Raw genomic sequence first — 17,776 nt, 5'->3', positions numbered from 1 at the left:
GCTTTCAAACTCTATAACATCCTCAAGGAGTGAGTCCCAATATTTACCTACTGACTGACTCCTCTACACTTACTTACCTGCAGTTCATCAATTCTAAGTAACCTACAATCCTGCAGGAGAGAAGAAGGATCAGCATCTGGACCAGAGCTGCTCTGACAGTTTGTGTTACTGGACGTTCCTGGAAATTTTACAGCAACATAGGCACCATCCACTTTTAGCACCTAGGAGTATAGGCAAATACAATGAATAGTAACAATAGCTTAAATGAAATCGATATGCAAATTCTATCCCTTGAACTAATTTAACATTGAAGGCATTTAAATCCTTATGAGTATGTTTCTTCAATGATCACCAAGTTATAAAATTAACCTGGACAGACTCACCAAAGCTTTGCTCTTGATGTGTATAGTCAGTCAAGCCTCATTTGCTAGAGAAAAACTGACCGACACAGCCAGTGATTATAGTCTGTGAATGTTTGGCAGTCAACTGAAAAACTTGAGTATAACCCATGAACTCCACCCATCTTCTCTCCTTTTTAGTTTACAGTGGCACTGTCCAACCGAACTTTCTCAACAACAGTAATGTTCTCTATCGGCAGTGTCCAATATGGTAGCCATTAGCCATTAAGTGGCTACTGAACACTAGAGATGGAGCTAATGTGACTGAGGAACTGACCTTTTGAAGTTATTTAATTTTAATAAATTTAAGTAGCCACATATATACCTAGTGGCTACCATACTGATCAACACAGGGTCAGCTACTTAATGCTTTTGATTTTGAGCCAACAGCATCTTCTCAGAAGAAAACATCTTGGCCATAAACATTTCTATTTTGAGAACAAAATGGAAGAGTATATGAGAAAGGCCTTTGTAAACTGCAGAACATGGTATATCTGCTCTTTAAGCACAAATGAAAGACTATCACATTTCAGTAATAGAAACTAATGAACAAAACAATTTATGGAATATCTACAATTTATTTTATAGATATTCCACAGGTATAGGTACACTTTTAAGTATGTGTCAGGAGAAAGGTGAAATTAATGGCATTCTAGCTGATGGTCTCTATTTATCTGATTTATAGGCAAAACCTTCTTCAGGAAAAAAGAAAGTGGAAGGTGACAAAGAAAGTAATAAGATTTTTTTGGTATTAAGAAAGAATTTTAAATATTATGGAACATGAACTCAATTAGAACTGTCTAATAATTACAAAGAATAGACTCCATCAACAAGTAATGTATCTCTGCGCAAATTTCCTATGAATCTAAAATTATTCCAAAATAACATTTTTAAAAAAGCAGTATGTTACCATAAATTCTCAAGGAGAGGCATTATCTCTTACTTAATCTGTCAGGGACAGAGGAGACAGTTCTCCATCAGATTCAGGGATGCACCTCAAGAAACCACTGAAGGTGATAAATAAAACAGCCTTGAAGAAATGACTCACAGATGCCAACCATAAATCCTTGGATAACCAGTATCACTATAGTTCTGTTAGTAATTAATTCTTAGATATTTTAAACAAACCTTGCCAACGGGAACATTCTTAACATCTTCCACAAAAACGACTTCCCGAAGAGACCACTGCTCTTCATTCACTTTTTCCTCTTCTTTTGGGGCAGGAGTTGACCGTCGTCGTTCTTAGACAACAACAAAATGGTAAGTACCAAAAACAAAATGTAAAAGAGACTTTATAGATTTCATCTAAATATATTTTAAACAATCATCCTTCAAGGGATACATAATTGAGGTTTCTAAATAAAAATTTCATTAACTACTGCTTTATGATTTGCAGTCTTACGATCAACTTCTACTTCAAATAAATTCATAGTAAAAAGCAGCTATAACCGTTAATGCCTAACTATATTAACAGGACTACAACAAACAACTGCAAATAAAGGGGGCAGGGGAACATATTTTGGACTCTCAGAGTTAGAATTTTCTGACCAAGATTTGAAAAGGAAGATCTGCTAGACTGTTAAAATTATCACATAAGTTAATTAAAGTCTAATTTTCAATTTCCTACGTTATAAATCAACTACACTGTAAAATTTATTTTGTGGAACTTAAATCTTGTAATTCCATAGTGCAGTAGTATGTCTAGGTTTATAAATTATACAAATTCTGAGCAAAAGTTGTGACCAAGCTATAACAACCGATTTATAATAGGAGTCTCAACAAAGATGGATAATAAATTTTCTAAGCTAGTGGCAGTTACTTCCTTCTATTACTGCAATGAATTTTACATATTTTTAAAAACTACAATTCTCAAAAACAACAGAAAATCAACACTGTAAATACTATTTTTCCATTTTAAAAAAGCTGTACAAAAAAGAAAAGTCAAACTACTAGAAACAAAATTTTACATATAAAAAGATATAAAACATGATATGAGTTGCTGCAAATCAGAAACAAACTAAACACAGCTGTGTGGTGGGAACCTTATTTTGACCAATGCGTACAACACATAAGACTTACTATATGGCATCGATGCACTGCTGGCAATTGAGGACGCATCACTACACGTGGATGCTGGAGATGGTGGAGGACCCATTTCTGTTTTCACTGGTTCCTGCTTACTCTCAGGCCTGAGATAAGAAAAAGTAACCTTCTCCTTATAATTAGGAAAATAATATAAGAGAAATTTGTCAAAGACCATATTTTTAAGACAAGTCTATGCTTATACGGGAACAAAATATAGAAAACTTTAAATGGTATGTTTTTAAGACTAAGGACTGAAAAGGGTATATAATACATACTTTCAAATAATGTTTTAATGCAGTTAAGAAAAATATACCACACAAAGCTATCAATAACTTGGGGCAGTGATTCAGATAAGCTTTATTCGTGTTCATATATAGAGCAAACAAGGAACTGGTATAAAGCAAGATTAGTTAGGGTACAGTACGTACTTAGCTTCAGTAGTTTTGCTAGCTTTTTCCATGCTTTTCAAGCTCTCAGGAGATCTAAGTTGAAATCTACAGCTGTCATTCATATTCCAAACAGACTCCATTAAGACACCAACTTTAGGAATCCCAGCACTAATTGAAAATGCAACTGCTCCAGCATGATAAAGAGGATTATTTCTTAAGCATACCTGGCAAACAAAAGAAAACCACCATCAAGATGATACAATTTTAAAACTAACTAGAATATTTATTTCAAATACATAAAAACACAATACGTAAAAGTGCTACTTCCTACATTTTCCACATCACATAATCAATAAAGGCTTAAGAAAGCGTCAACTTAAAGGTCTTCATCAAGAAATGTGTTCCTAAAATGAAGGAGCAGGAATAATTTCAGCACGTTTACTAGAAATTTAACATTAACTTTAAAAATTCACGAAGCAAATACCTCAACCATTCTGCTACAAAGAAACAAAACAGAAACGGCACAGAAGAAACTAAAAGGGGTTATCATTAAAAAAGATGAAATGTGAATGAAACAATCACACATTTTGTCTGTTTCCTATAATTTGAAATTATTTTCTTCTTTAATTCATGGCTATATAGACTATAATTTTATCTCTGGTGGACAGTCTTCCCCCCCAGAAGACTTGTTTTCTATTAGCCAAAAACTTCAATGGATAATTTAATTTTTCTTAAAAAAAAAGGGGGGGGGGACATGTAGACATTAGTGTTAAAATTTCACTGAGTTCAGGAGTCAATAACCTATAAAATTCTCCTTGTCAGGAACTAACCTCAGGTCATACTCTAAAAACCAATGGCCTACAAGATGACACTGTGAAATGTGTCAGCCATAGCTCCATCTATGGAGCCATTATTATATGAACATTATATGTAATGATACGAATATTATTTCTGGAGATCTTTTTGATATCACCAATAGGCCAATGTTACTGACATTTTGTTCAGTCATCCAATAACTGATGATTAGGTTATACTTGACCAGTGGAATCTATGATGACCGTGATTTTGGGTGGCTTACAGTTAAATGTAAGAGACACAAGATGGTGGTGCATTTGAGAAGAATAAGAACTAGAAACCTAGAAACATTGGCTTAGAGTTGCAGTTCTATCAAAGAATAGTTGTGTATCATTAATTAGTTCTGTGGTATACAATGAATAGTTCCTAAGAGCAGGCTTCTTAGAAAAGGCATGTCCTGCTTAGCTGTGACTTGAAGGAAATTTTTATCCAGAAATTTTCAGAAAAGACTGGTGAAAGCTTATAGCCTGAAAGAGGATCAATAAGAAAGAAGACTTAAATTGAAAGAGAAATGTGAAATAATATAATACACGTTATTTATTAATGCCTTCTTATAAAATAAATGCACCTTAAAGACAAGGAGGTATGTATCCAGGGTTTAGCATATAATAAGATATGCAATAAATATTTGGTAAATACACTATTCTTAACAATTATGATCTGTGAATGCAGGCACAGAAGAAAACTCTTAAGTGACCAACACACTATTCTCAACAATTATGATCTGTGAATGCAGGCACAGAAGAAAACTCTTAAGTGACCAACAGTTCTTTCTAACATTAACACATGAATACTTTCCTGGTTTTGCAAGTATGACTGCCTTAAACCTTCAGTTTTTTACAGCAAAACAAAATTTACTTTTACACCCAGGTATATTAATATGCTGCTATCTTCAAGAATTTAGTGCCAAGTCATTTTATTTAAAGCTTTTCATCAGCGCATCTTTAAAGTATTTTTGTACCCTATAAAGACATACAACTATAGTGTACCCATAATAATTAAAACTAAAAAATGTTTTTTCTGCCCTCCCTGCCTACAGTAATGCCATCCCACCTGCTAATAAGGCAGCTGCTATTATGTAAGTGTAGTTGATAAGGAACTGAGAATATCAGACATCAGTATTTGAACTGAATGGGAAAAGAGGAAGTCTTAGAAGAATTGGGGGGGGGGGGCGCCTCAGGTAGTACGAGTGTGCACAAGCACTGTCCAAAGAAACTACTATAAATAATTAGGGCTGAACAATAATGTTCAGAAGAGTTGGTAATTGCTAAAAACTTTCTAATTGGAAGGCCACGAAGAGTCAGAACAAGACAACCATGAGCAGGGCAAAAAAAATTAGAGCCATGGACAAAAAGAACAGGTACATTTAAGCTGGGTTGTGTAAAAAAATAAATAAAATAAATAAAATTACTTTAAGTTCATAGTAGCAACCAGGGACTAGCTACTTTTTAAGGCATAGATAGCTGATACCACCTTGTAGTGACGAGAAAATAACTGAATTAAAGGGACAGATGAGGAAATTAACAGCACATTATATAATAAAATGATTTTGTCTAAGTTTTGAGGATTATAAAGTTCTTAAACATTCATTACAGCATTTGCTATAATAAATATTAAGCATCAAGTTTTATCCTTTAGATAAACTTACACCAGAATCTAATATATTACAAGCATAGCAGCAGTTCTCAAATTCTTTTGATCTAAAGACCCCTTTTTCACTATTAAATATGACTGAGTATTCCAAAATTCTTTTGTTTAGGTCGGTGATATCTAATTTTAATAATTAGTAAATTAAAATTGAGTAAATTAAACACATTAGTAATAGAAACTGAGAAATTTAATATAAGCAACAATTTTATGTTTTTAGAGATAGGGTGTCACTCTGTTTCCCAAGCTGGAGTGCAATGGCACAATCACAACTCACTGCAACCTCAAATTCCTGGGCTCAAGTGACCCAACCCACCTCTGCCTCCCAAGTAGCTGGGACTATAGGCCTGTGTCAACACGCCCCGCTAGTTTTTCTTATTTTTTTGTAGAGATGGGATCTTGCTATTGTTGCCCAGGCTGGTCTCAAGCGATCCTCCAGCCTCGGGGTCCCAAAGTGCTGGGATTAACATAAACGAGCCACTGTGCCCAGCAAGCAACAATTTTTATGAAAAATAAGTAGATTTTTAAAAAAAAAAAAAAAAAGGTAGTGAGAAAAGTGATATCATTTACATTTCAGCACATCTCTTAATGTCAGATTTAATAGAAGGCAGCTGGATTCTCATATCTACTTCTGCATTCAATCTGTTGTGATATGTTATTCTGACTGAAGTATATAAGACTTCCCACAGAAATGTAACTTGAAAAGGAAGGAATTTGTAGATTCCTGGAAAAGACCGAGGAGCAGGCATAAATCTTTGGACCACACTTTGAGAAGCAACGGCATATCAGAAAATCACCTTCCATAAGACAGTACCTATGAGCCTAAAACCATCTCAGAAAACAGAAACTAGTAGAAATGGGGATTTGACACCTCCTGCTTCACTAAAAATAACCCCACAGAGTAGTATCTTTCAAACTGCTTAATCATGAGAATCACCTAGGATGTTTGTTAAACACAGTGATGCCCTGGCCCTACCACCAGATAAACTAACACAACATTTCAGGTTAACAGGCTCCAGATTTTGCATGTTAGAAGTACCAAATGATTCTTAAAACCAAGCACACAACGGAACCCTGCCCCATAAGGAAACTGACTGACAGTGGGCCAGAATCTATGTAATGTTACTCAACTACTGAGTGAAGGAAGAATGATGTGACACATACATGCAACTGGAACCTGGTTCTTCAAAAGATGTTCATCTATAAAATGACTTACAGAAGAATTGATTATAAGGAATGAAAATGATTTTGAAGAGAAACAATGTCCCTTAGGACTGGCTTAATTCTAATCACTTACTTGGGTGCCAACAGTGATGTTTGGCATTGAAGAAATACCAGCACTGGATTTGGGCTTTTTATTTTTTGCTCTAGCTTTCTCTAACATTTTCTTCCTTTGACTAAAAGGGACTACACCCCTGAAAGGGAAAAACATAAATTGGTCAAATAAGCGGCAAAGCAGCCCATTAAATAGTTTTGAAATTACACATATTATCATTTAAGTATTTCTAGTATATCTCCAATATTTTTGCTTCAGAATAATATCAACATGTGTGACTTACCCTTAATTGCAACTTATTCATAGGTTTAATAAATAACTAGATCTATTTCTATTAAACCTTTAGGATTAAATTTTACAGGAAATGTATCAATTGATTTTTTTCTTCCAAATAATTATATGTCATTAGGAGACTCCCTTATATTATTTTTGCCAATGTAAATTTACTGTTAAGTCCTTAAAATACAACTAAGAAAAAATTTAATGCCACCTTTATAACAGAAAAGCTATAATTACATAAGGCAGAAAACATTCATATATAAAATGAAAAATTACTCTATATTCTAAACTTCCTATTACATAAAAACAAAGTAGATATTTATATATAGGAAAAAACGATTTAAAATTCCCCCAAATGTTAACAGTAGTTACTTTAGGTTGTAGGATTCTAGATGACTTTTGTTCCTACTTTACACTTTTATAGAATTTAACAACTATAATCACTAAGAATGCATTACTTTTATAAACTTATCTTTCTAAAAGTTTTTTTTAATGTTACTTTATTCCGAAGTGAAATTTCCCTCTCTATAAAGCATTACCTTTTAATTGACCTTCCCATGTTGGCATTCTACTCAAACCCCCTCTCTACATGTATAAAAGCAGATAAGAAATTCCTCCTCCCTGTGAGACTCACCACCAGTATAAATTGTTCTCCAGCTGGGCACAGGTATAAAGGGCACAGCAATGTAAAGAAACTATCCGCTCTCCCTGAAGTTCAGTGTAAGTCTGTGCAGTGTGCTCTAATTTCGAAGCCACTGAACTTAAAGTTTCATCCACCCATGTAGCAACCTAAAGAATAAATATTAGAGGTTTAAATAAAAACAAGTAATTTTTTCAAAAGGACTGGTCAAAACTAGGGCAAGGCATACATACTCCATAGACTGAAATTCTAAAATGTTTTGAGCTAACTGCTACAAAAATAAGTGATTCAAAAAATTCCTTTAAGGCATTAATCAGAAGTAAACATTTGTTCCAACAATTTTTAAGAGTTCAGTGACTTTAACACCAAACTGATAATTTGAGGCATAATATCCATATCTTCTCAATCTATATTTCATAGCTTCTCAATGTCTCCTCTTTTCTCAGCACTTTTCTTGAGTATTTTTCCTTCAGGTAAAGTAGAAAGCTACTTTTAAAGTTGGATCACATTAATAGTATAAACTAGCCAATGAAAAAATTATACATTGGATTACGCTACTGAGGCTTGAAACACTTTATATTTTTGTTAGATAGAAAGATAGAAAATGAAAACATGAAAGGGGCAAGAAGAGAAAAAAAAAAAACCAAGAATTTAAGCAAGGACTGTTTATCAATGAAAAGTGTTTCATACCTTGTTATTTTCTGTAGCTACAGTTGCTCTTATGCTATTTGCAGACAGGAGGACTATCTTTTCATTGGTTAACCCCAAAAATGTTGCTCGTGGATGATGTAATGAAGGATTCTTTGAAAGCATAAGAAAAATGATTACTATTTTGTATGTTGATATGTAGAGCTATTTAATGCAAGATTTAATAAAATAAAATACCTGGGCATTTCTGTAAGGTTCAGATTCACTCCACTTCCACTGATAAAGTTCTCCTTTACTGCTCACAGCCAAAAGCTCAGAATATAGAGCCCCGATACAGATGAATTTTGTTCCATCCTATAAAGTAGAAATAATACAATGGTATAAATATAAAAACTGCCAAATATGCTGATTTGAACACTGTCACTTTAATCACTACATCAAATCTAGATCGATGATGGGAACACACAAACCACAGCTATGCACAGTCTTTAGCACAGCCTGCAAAGAACCCCAGAACATGACCCTGGCTCCCTCCATGAACTCACTCTCTCTCTCCTCTGGTCACGCTGGCTTTCTTTCTGTTCCTGCCCACTGTCCATTATGACAGTACCCAAGGACCATTGTCTTTGCTGTTCTCTGCCTGTGTTACTCTCTCAGGTGAATCACTCCCACAGAGGAGACCTTTTCTAACCATACTTTGTACAAAACCACTACGCTCACATTCTAGCTCCTTATACTGCTTTCTTTTTAGTTCACAGCACTTCACAACTTGACACATTTACTTGCTTATAGACTATCTCACTCAAATAAAAAAGCTTTATCTTGTTCACCACTGTATCCTCAGAACTTAGTGTACAAAGTAGGTGCTCAATCAATCTGATGAGTCAGTGAAGCAAAACAAAACAAAACAAAACAGACTTAAGGAGCAGAAGCAGAGAAAACCAATGTCAAAATGTAAGATTCTTCCCCAGTAGGCTCTTCCAAGGTATTGAAACACATGTCTATATTTTGTTGTTTAAGGTAAAAGTTCATTTACTTTTAAGGTGATAAATATGAACTAAGCTGGAATGCAATTAAGTTATTAAAAGTATGGCCAATAAATATAAATAAATAACACCAATGATAACTTTAACATAAAACCAATGGTCAGAGCCATGAATGTACCCAGAAATCTCACAGCAAAACTTGCCAATAACAGATTTTTGGGCTGGTACTTTTCGATACTTCTCTCCTCTCTTTGGGATTCTGGCTCTGGGGTATGCTAAACTAATGGTGTCTTTCTGGTTTTCTGCCAAATTCCAATCTTATTTGGTGAGATGGGTTATAGGATAGTGCTCAGCTAAAGCTTATAAAGTCGACCAAGATTTATAATAACAACAGGCTATGCCTCAACGTTGTACAAAAAGAACACTAATTTTAATCTTCTATTTTACTTCGACCAGTCAGCCCTATTTTCAATTCACTTCTACAGGGGGTTGGGACAGACACCAAATCTGGAGTTCTCAAGTTAGCAATTCCTCTCTTTCCTTCACCATGGGTATCTGCAAAACATTGTTTACTTTCTCCACAGCAGCTACATCAAATCCTACCTTTTCTACCTCATACTCTCTCCTCAACCCCTTGATTAAAAATTAAGGATGATAGAATCAGACCAAGTGAGTCCAAAACCTATATCCAACATTTATCAAGTATGTGACTTCAAGTAAACTATGTAATCCCTCTGAACCCATTTCTTCACCTCTAAAATGGGTATTATAAGAACACACTAGGGGAGCAGGGTAAAAACTAAAGTAAGTAACATATCCTGTTGACCCTTGAACAACACGGGTTTGAGCTATAAGGGTCCACTTATACATGGATTTTCTCTGGCCTCGGCCACCCCTAAGACAGCAAGACCAATTACTCCTCTTCCTCCTCTGCCTACGCAATGTGAAGACAACATGATCAACTTCCACTTAAATAGTAAATATGTGTTCTCTTCCTTATGATTTTCTTAATAACATTTTCCTTTCTCTAGCTTACTTTATAGGAAAAATATAGCACATAACACATAACATACAAAATAATATGTTAATCGACTGTTATTGGTAAGGCTTCTGGTCAACAATAGACTATTAGTAGTTAAAATAGTCTATAAATAATTAAATATATTGGGGGGAGTTGAAAGTTATATGTGGATTTTTGACTGTGTGGGGGTCAGTGCCCCAAACCCTTACATTGTTCAAGGGTCACTGTATAAAGTGCACAACAGAGAGTCCAGTGCAAACAAGTGCTCAATCAAATTCAACTATGATTACTCTGCTCTCCTCATTTCAACTCCTAATCACCCAGAAAATGATGGGGCACAAGCTTCCTCAGTATTCTTACCTCTAGATTTACTTAATAAAAGCATCATTCTCACCTCTTCTCTTCCTCCCACCTCAGAGAACAAAGGGTTCTCCTTTACTATTTAAAGATAACCCCCACACACACTGAATGCAAACACTTCTCATATCCTCCAGCAACCATCCAAACTAATCTCTCCTTCAGTCCTACTCATGGTAAAGTGAATTACTGCCTGGCTATGTTTCACCTTACCAGCTTTCAGTAAAGGCAACAATTGCATTGCCAACTGCCAAATCAATATACCGTGTACTTAATCAACCCATCTTCTCTTTAAATTCTTCAAACCATTCACCTCTGTTCACCTGTTCTGGAACCTATCCTCTCCCTGTTCACAGGTCACCACTCTCTACTAGTCTTCCTTCTACCTTCATGACTATTTTCCCCATCTCCCTAGCAACGCCAGGCACTCCCTGCCAGACTCTGTCCTTGTCCCTTTATTCAAATTATGCTTCACCCTCAGCGACTGCATTTATTAGAGCATTATGCTTTTAAATGTGTAAATCTCCTATCTCCAGACTTACCTGCAAGAACTCTCATCTTGGATGTCTTTAAAAGCACAAAAACATCAAAATGAATTCATTATCTCCTGCAAAGCTGCACCTCCTCTGCAGTCCCTGTCTCCGTGAATGACATCTACCACCAACTGGTAACAGAAGACACAGGAACTTGGGAGCTCTCCTCAACTCCCCCTTTTCTCTCATCGATCTACTGGTAAACCAGTGTGGCACTCATCTCAAATTCTGCTCATATTCTTCCTTTCCTCTGTCCCCACTCCCCCTACTTCGGTTGGGATCCTCACAATTCCTCTCTTTAACAACTCTACCATTCTCATAACTGACTCTAGATTTTTTTCCTATTCCTTTCTCCCATGAAGCCAGGTGTTCACTTCCTTAAAAACAAACAACAAAAAAATCCCACCAATCTCATTATGTCACTTCTCTAAGGACTCTGCTGGCTTCTTAGTTACTACAGAACATCTTAACTTCTTGAAGCTTGGCAAGTGGTCTAGTTGTCCCCATCCTACCTCTACTCCTACTCCCTACCACACAGGAGCAATTCTGAACTTTTCATTGTCCTGCAAACACACCATGACCTTTCATGACTCTAGGCTCATGCATGATATGCTTGGAATACCTCCGCATCTTGGTCAATGTCTACTTCACCTTTAAAATGCTGCTTTAAATGCCATCTCTCCCATGATGCCTTTGCCAAATCTCTCAGGTTATTATTAGTCATTTCCCAAGCTGAACCCTTAAAGCACTTTATTCATACCTTCAGTCTAGCACTGATCACACTGTGAACACATTACATACTATGTGAATGTCTGTGTTCCCCATGAAGGTCCATATCATACTCACCTCTACATTACCAAAGGCCACCTTAGCACATGGCACAGAGGTGGAGCATGCTGACTCACTGCTGAATGAATAAATGAATCTTAACTCCAACTTCTTGAAGTAAATGCCTTACTAGAGCAATATAATCCTGAAAAACCATCCCAACAGCGATAGTATGGTATGTGAGGCCCTCTCAGAACTGATCTGCCTATATCCTTCAGGGAGAGGCCAATGTTCCCCAGGATGGTAAGTCCTGGATGAGCCAACTAGACCCCAAAGGCCCTGAAAACCCACTATGGACAAATGCAAATAGACGGCACAAGCATCAACCACAGGAAGACGACAAAAAAAATCCACCTATAACTTCTTGCCTGCTTCAGATTTGTCTATGGAAAAGAAACTTGATTGTACACAGAGAAATACAAGACAAATACACACAACAGGACAATATTTTAGCTTACTCATTTCATAAAACAATGCTTTTATTGTTTAATAAAATACTAATTGCTGCTTCTGAGCAAGTTGAGGTCTGCTCAACCCAACTTTAAAAAGTAGATATCCATGTTCCCTTAAAGATCAGCATTTTGTGGCGATATATATATCTATACACACACACACACACACACACACACACACGCACATGCACATTTTTAACAAAAATAGGTGAATCAGTAAATCTGCAACTGTCTGAGTAACATAAATGGGTCATCAATCTAATCAGAAATCCTTCCCCAAAAGGAGAGAGAAACTTAAAAATATGATAGAAATCACCTAGTAGCCAAAGCTAAAAAAAAAAAAAAAAAAAAAAAAACTCAGCCCAGCAATATGAACTCTTACTAATCATACTACATTTAGTAATTTATATTTTGAAACAGTTGGTCTTTCTGTTCTTAAAATTTTCCCCCACAAAACTTAGTTTTCATCTTTTTTGTTTAATTTTTCTACTATCAGCAAACACTGGTTTTACCATTTAGGTACTTGCCCCAACTCGTGTCACTAAATGCAATATAGTGTGTATTATGGCTGGAATGGATTGAGAACTACAGATTATACTGTGCAATTTGGTCAACTGTGCTTATTCACACTTCATTTCTCCTTGCTTATTCTCACTTTTCCATATTCTCCTAATATCCAGCTTTTCTCTCACATGATTTCTCATTTTGCTCTTACTTCATTATTAAATTACATTCATAACACACCTAGCTCTTAACAGATATTTCCTGAAAGCTCCCAAGTGTCAATAAAAACAAAACAAAGACCTCCCCCAGTCAACTCCCACTTCTAGAACCCTCTGCCTTCACTCTCATCAGTGTGGAAACCACAATGATGGCAAAGCAATACAACCAACAAGTTTGATCACTTGGTTCCAACAAGGAGGCTGCGCCAAATAGCTTAAATAAGGGCCAATGCAATGTGTCTGTTTCCTCTCCACACCATTACAAGAATCAGAAAAACATACAACTATACAATGCAAAGGGCTGGTAAGAATCAATTTATTTATTATTTCTCCTCGACTATATGAAAATAGATCAGAACGGTAAGAAATATGACTGTTAATAAACAGTACTGACACGCTGAATCACGTTTGCTTCTTCATCTTCATCACCACACAACATCCACCAAGCATTTCTCTGGGAGCTTAGTAAAGATAAAGGATGTATATGCATCCTTTAAACTGAAATGGTTTGTTCAGTTACACAGCACAAAGCAAAGTTTCTTTGTTCAGCTTCAGCAAATCTCCTTAGCATGGATTTCTGTGTAATTTTTCTACCTCCTCTCCCTTTATTACTTAGCTCTTTGCACTTGACTTTTAATAGTTTTTTGTTACTACTGTGGCTGCATTTTTCCTAAGTCCCTTTAAATTTTTTTAAAATAAATTTTATTACGAATATTTGAGGGTTACAACATGTTATAGGTACATAAACAGTAAAACAATTATTATAGTGAAGCAGATTAATATCTATTACCTCAGTTACTTTCTGTGACAAGAGCAGCTAAAATCTATTTAACAAAAATCCTTAATATGATTTTATTAGCTATAATCCTCATGTTACACATTAGATCTCTAGATATAATTCAGCCTACATATCTATTACTTTGTTATCCTTTTACCTGTATTGCCCCATTTCCTCCACTTCCCCCTCCTGCCCCCACTGGCCTATGGTAACCACTGTTTTATTTTCTCTTTATATTACATGTGACTCTTTTTTCTTAAGGATTCCACATGTGTGAGATCATGTAGTATTTTTTTTCTAGCATCTGGCTTATTTCACACTTATCATAATATCCTCCAGGTCCATCCAAGTTGTGGCAAATGGCAGCATCTCCTTCTTCAATGGACATTTAGCTTGTTTCCATATTATCTTGGCTACTGTGAATACTACTACAATGAACGTGGAAGTGCAGATATTTTTACGAGGTATGATTTCAACTCCTCTGAGTATATTCCCAGAAGAAAGACTGCTAGGTCCAATGGTGGTTCTATTTCTAATTTCTTTAGGAACTTCTATACCATTTTCCAAAATGCCTGTACCAATTTATGTTCCCACCCAACAGTGTTCCCCCAACAGGGTTCCTTACCCTTGACAACATTTGTTATCTTTTGTCTTTTTGATAATAGCCATCCTAATGGGTGTGAGATGATACCTCATAGTGTGGTTTTAATTTGCATTTCCCTGAAGATTAGTGATGTTGAGCACCTTTTCATATATCTGTTGGCCATTTTTATGTCTTCTTTGGAAAATATCTACTCAGGGGCTTTGCCTATTTCTTATTTTTAACTTTTGTTTGTTTGTTTGTTTTTTACTTTCTAGGAACTGGGAGAGGATGCTCATTTTTTTAATCGGGTTGATTTCCTGCTATTGACTTGTAAGACTTCTTTTATAAATTTTGGATATTAACCCCTTCCCAGATAAGTGGTTTGTAAATATTTTTCCCAGTCTGTAGGCTACTTTTTCATTTTGTTGATTTTTTTCTTTGCTGTACAAAAGCTTTTTAGTTTGATACAGTTCCATTTATTTATTTTTGCTTCCATAGTCTGAGCTCTTGGTGTGAGATCAAAAAAAAAAAAAAAAATCACTCTCAAGGCCAATGTCCAAGAGCTCTGCCTCTATACTCTCTTCTAATTTTATGATTTCAGATCTTACATTCAGACCATTTATCCATTTTGAGCTTATTTTTGTGTACTGTCTAACTTAAGGATCCAATTTCATTCTTTCATGTGTGGAAATCCAGTTTTCCCGGCACCATTTATTAAAGAAACTAACTGTTGTGCCCCACTGTGTCCTTTTGGTGTCCCTGTCAAAAATTAGTTGGCCATATATATTTGGATTTACGTCTGGGGTCTCTATTCTATTCCATTGGTCTACGTTTCTGATTTTATGTCAGTACCAGGCTGGAAATCTGATGCCTCCAACTTTTTCTTTCTTTCTCTGTATTGCTTTAGCTATTTGGGCTTTGTTGTGGTTCCACACAAAGTTTAGAATTGTTTTTTCTATTTCTGTGAAGAATGCCATTGGAATTTTAATGGTGATTGCATTAAATCTGTATATTGCTTTGGGTGTTATGGATATTGTGGCAATATTACTAACAATTCTTCTGATCCAAAAACATGGGATATCGTTCCACTTACTTGTGTCTTAATTTCTTTCAGCAATGTTTAATGGTTTTCAGCGTACGAATCTTCCATTTCTTTGGTTAAATTTTTTCCTAAGTGGCTTTTTCTTGATGTTATTATCAAGGGGAGTGTTTTCTTGATTTCTTTTTCAGTTGTTATTAATATATGGGAATGCTACTAATTTTTTTGATTTTGTATTCTACAACTCTAATAGATTTCTTTTATTAGTTCTAACAGTTTTTTTTGTGGAATATTAAGGTTTTCTACCTATAGAATCATGTCATCTCCAAAAAGAGATAATTTCACTTCATCCTTTCCAATTTGGATGCCTTTTATTTCTTTCTCTTGTTTGACTGCTCTTGCAAGCACATCCAGCACCATGTTGAAGAGAAGTGACAACAGTGAGTATCTCTGCTTTGTACAAGATCTTAGTGGAAAAGCTTTCTGTTTATCCCTGTTGATTATGATGTTAGCAGTGGGTTTCCTAAATGGCCTATGTTAAGGAACTTTCCTTCCATACCCAAACCTTTAGAGTTTTTATCTAGAAAGAATGCTCAACTTTGTCAAATGCTTGTTCTGCATCAATTAGGATGATCATGTGATTTTCGTCTTTCATACTGCTAATGTGAGATATCACATTAATTGATTTGTGTATAAACCAGCCTTGTATCCCACTTGGTCATGATGTGTAATCTTTTTTGATGTGTTGCTGAATTTGGTTTGCTAATACTTTATTGAGGATTTCTGCATCAATGTTCATAGATTGATATCTTTAGACTTCTCTTCTTGCATTGCCTTTATCTGGCTTAGGTGTCAAGGTGATTTTTGGCCTCGTAAAATGTGTTTGGTTTAGATTTTTGTTGAAAGTAGCTTGATATAAACATACAGTTATAATTTACATGTATATACAACAAATAATTAAATTTCTAGTCTAAGAAAAATAACAGAAAAGTGAAAAATGGAGCCATGTTAAATAACTGCCTAATTAAAAGATTACCTCTTCTCATCAAAGTAACTGAATTATAATATCGAGGCTATTTCCAGAAGTACAATGAGCAGTCACACATCCCAGAAAAACAATCAAAAACATTAGATGCATAGATGGATGGATGGATGGCTAAATGGTAGAGGGGGAGTAAGGGGAGAGAGAGAGAGGAGTAGGGGGGAGGAGTAAAGAAGAGGGGAGGGAGGACAGGGAGAAGCAGAAAAGATGGGATTCCTGGGGGAAAGGCAGCATATATAAGAAAGATGATGTTTCTGGGTAAAACTCTTCACAAACCAGTATAAACCTGGGTAGTTCAACTGTGAAGATCATAGCCTTGGACTTAGAGCACAGATTCAGGTACTCCTACCATTTCTCGCTTTGGTACAGACAAGACTACTTGTTAGTTTCCTATTACACCAAATTATTACTATAATGAAAAGTTTTCATAACTTGCATTCTAGTTGAGTCAGACAAGGGGTATGGACTGTATCTATTCAACCTGTGCCTACTTCACTACTAACAGAGAACCTGGCACATAAAATACAATTGGTACATGGATCTAACTTGGAAATATCCAAACCCACTGGGCTCTCTCACCTTCCCATGACCTGCAGGAACTGCCTGTTCTCTCTTCCCAGAACAGGACCATGCTTCTCCTTGCTCCATACATTTTACATATACTAACTCACTTAATTCTCATAGTAATCCCATAAGGTAAAAAATCATTATTATCCCTATCTTACAGATTAGAAAACCAAGGCAGAAAGAGGTTAAAGAACTTAACCAAGGTCACACATTTAGTAAGTTAGGGTTAGGATATGAAATCCAATAGTCTAGCTCCAGAATCCACATTCTTTGTTGTCACTCTATGTGGCCTCCTATGATTCCCCAAAGCCTCTAGTGCTTAATTCTACTATGGTACTTATTCAAAAGGATTAACATCATTTTTCTTCTTCCTGTAAAAACTCTTGCCTTAACATCTAACAAAAGGCCTAACACACAGTGTACAAGTTACCTAAATTAATAATGACTGAATGGCATCACCCTCACTTCTTGTCTTCATGGAGCTTTCAACATCCCCATAATATTAGTTTTGACATTTAACTCAAAGAATAATTTTGGGAAATAAACATTTATAGTTTGCAGTTACCTCATATTTTCAGTCCAAGATTATACTGCAAAAGCTTACAGAAAAGAGAATATTCCATCATTAATGGAATTTTATTAGCCTACAAT

General features: G+C 35.5%; 1 protein-coding gene across 2 annotated transcripts in view; it reads right to left on the bottom strand.

The window, feature by feature from the left end:
- The window catches only part of UBR5 (ubiquitin protein ligase E3 component n-recognin 5), a 130,192-nt gene that overhangs the window by 53,293 nt on the left and 59,123 nt on the right, over positions 1–17,776 (bottom strand). For both annotated transcript variants that reach the window (XM_069465451.1, XM_069465452.1), the window contains exons 10-17: positions 8,455–8,571; positions 8,260–8,370; positions 7,564–7,718; positions 6,672–6,789; positions 2,912–3,096; positions 2,478–2,587; positions 1,527–1,639; positions 78–221 (exon numbers count right to left, since the gene is read on the bottom strand). In XM_069465451.1, coding sequence (XP_069321552.1) covers positions 78–221; positions 1,527–1,639; positions 2,478–2,587; positions 2,912–3,096; positions 6,672–6,789; positions 7,564–7,718; positions 8,260–8,370; positions 8,455–8,571 — 1,053 coding nt within the window. The remainder of the gene's footprint in view (positions 1–77; positions 222–1,526; positions 1,640–2,477; positions 2,588–2,911; positions 3,097–6,671; positions 6,790–7,563; positions 7,719–8,259; positions 8,371–8,454; positions 8,572–17,776) is intronic.

This window comes from Eulemur rufifrons, chromosome 3, assembly GCF_041146395.1.
Source record: "Eulemur rufifrons isolate Redbay chromosome 3, OSU_ERuf_1, whole genome shotgun sequence".
In the NCBI taxonomy this organism is placed as follows: domain Eukaryota; kingdom Metazoa; phylum Chordata; class Mammalia; order Primates; family Lemuridae; genus Eulemur; species Eulemur rufifrons.
The sequence above is the reverse complement of the archived record's forward strand: the minus strand, read 5'-3'. Positions and strand labels throughout refer to the sequence as shown.